Source organism: Orycteropus afer, unplaced genomic scaffold, assembly GCF_000298275.1.
Source record: "Orycteropus afer afer isolate SDZICR_OR568_19922 unplaced genomic scaffold, OryAfe1.0 scaffold00111, whole genome shotgun sequence".
NCBI classification, from domain to species: Eukaryota; Metazoa; Chordata; class Mammalia; order Tubulidentata; family Orycteropodidae; genus Orycteropus; species Orycteropus afer.
The window spans coordinates 7,087,946-7,091,498 of NW_006921698.1; the positions used below are offsets into that span (position 1 = coordinate 7,087,946).

At 32.4% G+C, this 3,553-nt stretch overlaps 1 protein-coding gene across 1 annotated transcript in view; it reads right to left on the reverse strand.

Moving 5' to 3' along the window:
- Window positions 1-3,553, reverse strand: part of SOS2 (SOS Ras/Rho guanine nucleotide exchange factor 2) — a 158,288-nt gene that overhangs the window by 26,479 nt on the left and 128,256 nt on the right. Inside the window, exons 15-16 of the mRNA XM_007943684.2 lie at window positions 1,944-2,063; window positions 1,625-1,787 (exon numbers count right to left, since the gene is read on the reverse strand). Of these exons, the coding sequence (XP_007941875.1) occupies window positions 1,625-1,787; window positions 1,944-2,063 (283 nt within the window). The remainder of the gene's footprint in view (window positions 1-1,624; window positions 1,788-1,943; window positions 2,064-3,553) is intronic.

Sequence of the window (3,553 nt, forward strand, 5' to 3'; positions counted from 1 at the left end):
GGAAGGAAGGTTGGGCAATCCTACTTCTGTAGTGATACTGCCTTGGAAACCCAAGGAGGGGTCGCTATGAGTTGGGGCTGACTCAAAGGCACATAACAACAACAACCATTAACTAAAAAATAAATAACTTTTTGCAAATTTATTCCTATCATATTATACAGTTATTTTTCAGAGAAAAAGTGACTTCTGCTACAATAAACATGGATGAATCTCAGGAATATGTTAAGTGAAAAAAACCAATGAAGAGTTATATTCATATAAAGTTAAGAAACATGCAAAATAAAATATTAGCTACAGATACAAACAGCAAAACCGTACAAAAAAGCAAGCAAATAAGAAGCACAATACTCAGAATGGTGGTTGGCTGTCAAGCAGCAAGAAAAGAGATAGAATTGGGAATAGCTACTTAAACTGGATGTCAGGTATGCAGGTGTTCTTTGATTTTTTTTATTCTTATATTTTATAAATATTGTTCTATACTCAATGTTTAACAAAAAGTTAAAAAAATAAACCCTAAAGCTTAAATCTCTCAAAATGAATATACTGCTCAGTGGTTTTCAAAAATCAGAAGGATCAAAATTATTAATCTATTAAGTAGAATACATAAAAGCAGTTTTTCCTCAATCAGGAGCACTGGTGGTATAGTGCATAAGGCATTTGACTGATACCCAGAGGTCTCAAAGTTCAAACCCACCAGCCACTCCTCAGAAGGAAGATTGGGCAATCTACTTCCGTAGAGATTACTGCCTCGGAAACCCAATGAGGGGTTGCTATGAGTCGGATTAAACTCGAGCGCTGAGTTTTTTAATTCCTCTAATCACAACCCACAAAAAGAATCAATTAAGTCTTCCAAATTCTTCTCAATGTTCTACTTACAATCTTAGGGCATGCTATTATTTTGTTATATTAAAGCAGAATCATATTATACTCATTACCCTGAAATTTTCTTCTTTTGTGATATTATCCCCCTAAAATATCACAAGGAAATCTTCCAAGACAATACAAATAGATTCAATTCACTTTTTTCCTAATGGTTAAACAGTATTTCCCACTATAGGTATATGATAACGTATTGAATCATTGTACTGATGGACATTCAGGTAGTCTCCAGGTGATAAAATCTATGTGCAAATATGATTTCAATTAAAAAAATACATATTATCATACACTTCTGTATTTCCAAAATTTTCTATAATAAACAGTAACATGTACTATTTTATAACTGTAAATTAAAACAAGTACATTTAGTTTTTAGAAAGGATTTTCTCCTATTAATCTTTTTGACCATATATTAAAGGTGATTAAGAAATTATTTGTATGTATATCTGTTTGTCCTTTGCTCTTTATTGGAGACTATCAATCAATGTGGCATTGAAAAAAAATTTAGAACTTCATTACATTAGATGAGTATGTTAAACATGGTCATAAGTCATACTTTTTGATGAATCCAAACTTACTAGTACATATTCATATATTTTCTAATATCCTTATGCTGTAGTATTTAAAATAATAAAACAGGTTTACAGCTTATTTCTTCAAAACAATAGGTGGTAAAAGCACCTATCTCTTTTGCAATAATTTTATCTCCCTCCAAAGGATGAAATATTTATAGTCTAATACTTACCTCAAATGTATGGTCTAGTCTGTATACTGACACTGAATTTACTGCACTGACTATCTCCAATACTCCATTGAAATTATTCAAATCTTGAAAAACTTGCAGAATTTCTATAATTCTACTTAGTACTGCCACCCGTTCTTCAAAATTTTCTGCTTCCACAATGCACCTAACACACACAAAAATAAGATTTCATGGGTTAGAAAACAATTTCTTCACCTAACTTAGAAAACAAGAATTCTATTTATAGCCAGGATTTTAGTTTAAGTATGACTTAGTATTATGATTATTAACAAATAATAAAATAAAGTAAGTAAAAACTTACTTTTCAAACCAAAGAGTGAGATTTGTGGTATGGCGAATCATTTTTAATAAATTTGGAGAATTTATTTCTTTATCTTCTTTGGTCCATACACTTCCTACAAGTTCAGAAGGTTGGACTTTCCTATGGAAACAAAAATCAATGTAACTTATCTACAAAGGATTATCATCAAAATTTAAGAATTTAATTAGACCAACACATAAACAGACAAATATACGAATGGGTATATCACAGATGAATAGAATTAAACATCAAACATTCTGGGAAAAGAACATTAACCCACAATAAGATCCCTTTTCAGACTTGTCAAAATAAAAAAAAGTCTGATAATGCCAAGTGGGTACAAAAAATGAATAAATAGGTGCTGCTCTCCAACACTGATGTTGTAGTAAAAACTGATACAATCACTTTGCACAAAAAATTTGGCAATATCTAGTAATACTAAGGGAGCTCTGGTAGCGTAGTGCCTAAGGCACTTGACTGCTAACCAGAAGGCTGGCAGTTCAAACCCACCAGCCACTCCTCGGAAGGAAGATGGGGCAATCTACTTCTGTAGTGATACTGCCTCGGAAACCCAAGGATGAGTCACTATGAGTCGGGTCCGACTAGACGGCAAATAACACAACAACCGTAATACTGAAGATACAAATTATAGAAGACCCACCAATTCTACTCCTAGGTATATATTCCAGATAAACTCCTACACAAGTTTGTAAGGAAACATTTACACTTACAAGAATGGCGCCAAACAACCTAGAAACTAATCTAACCTAGAGGCTGGAGAAAATGTGGAATATTCATACAACGGAATATTATGCAACAGTTAAAAAAGCAAACTACAGCTATATCCATCATATGAAAAAATGTCAGAAACAATTTAAGCAAAATACAAATTACAGAATACATAAATATAATTTTAAGATGTGAAAAACAATGCTACACATTGTACATGTGAAGAAGAGAATGTATGTATGTGGACTGGTGTATATAAAAAAACACTAAGTAAACACCAAATTCAGAATAATGGTTATTCTTGGAGAAAAGAAGGGTCATATGATTGGGGAAAATTGCATGAAGGACTTCAATTTTATTTATAATATTTTTCTTGTTTGTAAGCACTTATTATATTATTTTCTATATTTTTGGAATGCCTGAAATACTTAAAAATTAAAAAAATCAGTGCAAACAGAAGACTGATTAAACCATTGTATCCAGTGAATCAAGACTATACATAATTAAAAAACTGACCAGTGGCATTGCTATCATAAAACTTGGCTCTTCATTAAAAAAATAATTTTTAATCAGTAGATTGAATACAAATGGTACTTGCCAAGAGTTCTGAAATAAGCTTTCCTAAGTAGCTCTATTATTTCAAGAGAAATTTATCGAACAACATTACCCTACATCTAATGCTGTCAATGTTTTATATATTACCCTTCTTCCATAATAAACACATCACTTAACAAAGGCATCTCCATGAACTGAAAGTAGGCCTGTTGTTGTTGTTGTTAAGTGCCATCGTTTCCGACTCATAGCGATCCCATGCACAGCAGAACGAAACACTGCCCAATCCCGCGCCAGCCGCACAATCCCTGCTATACTTGAGCCCATCA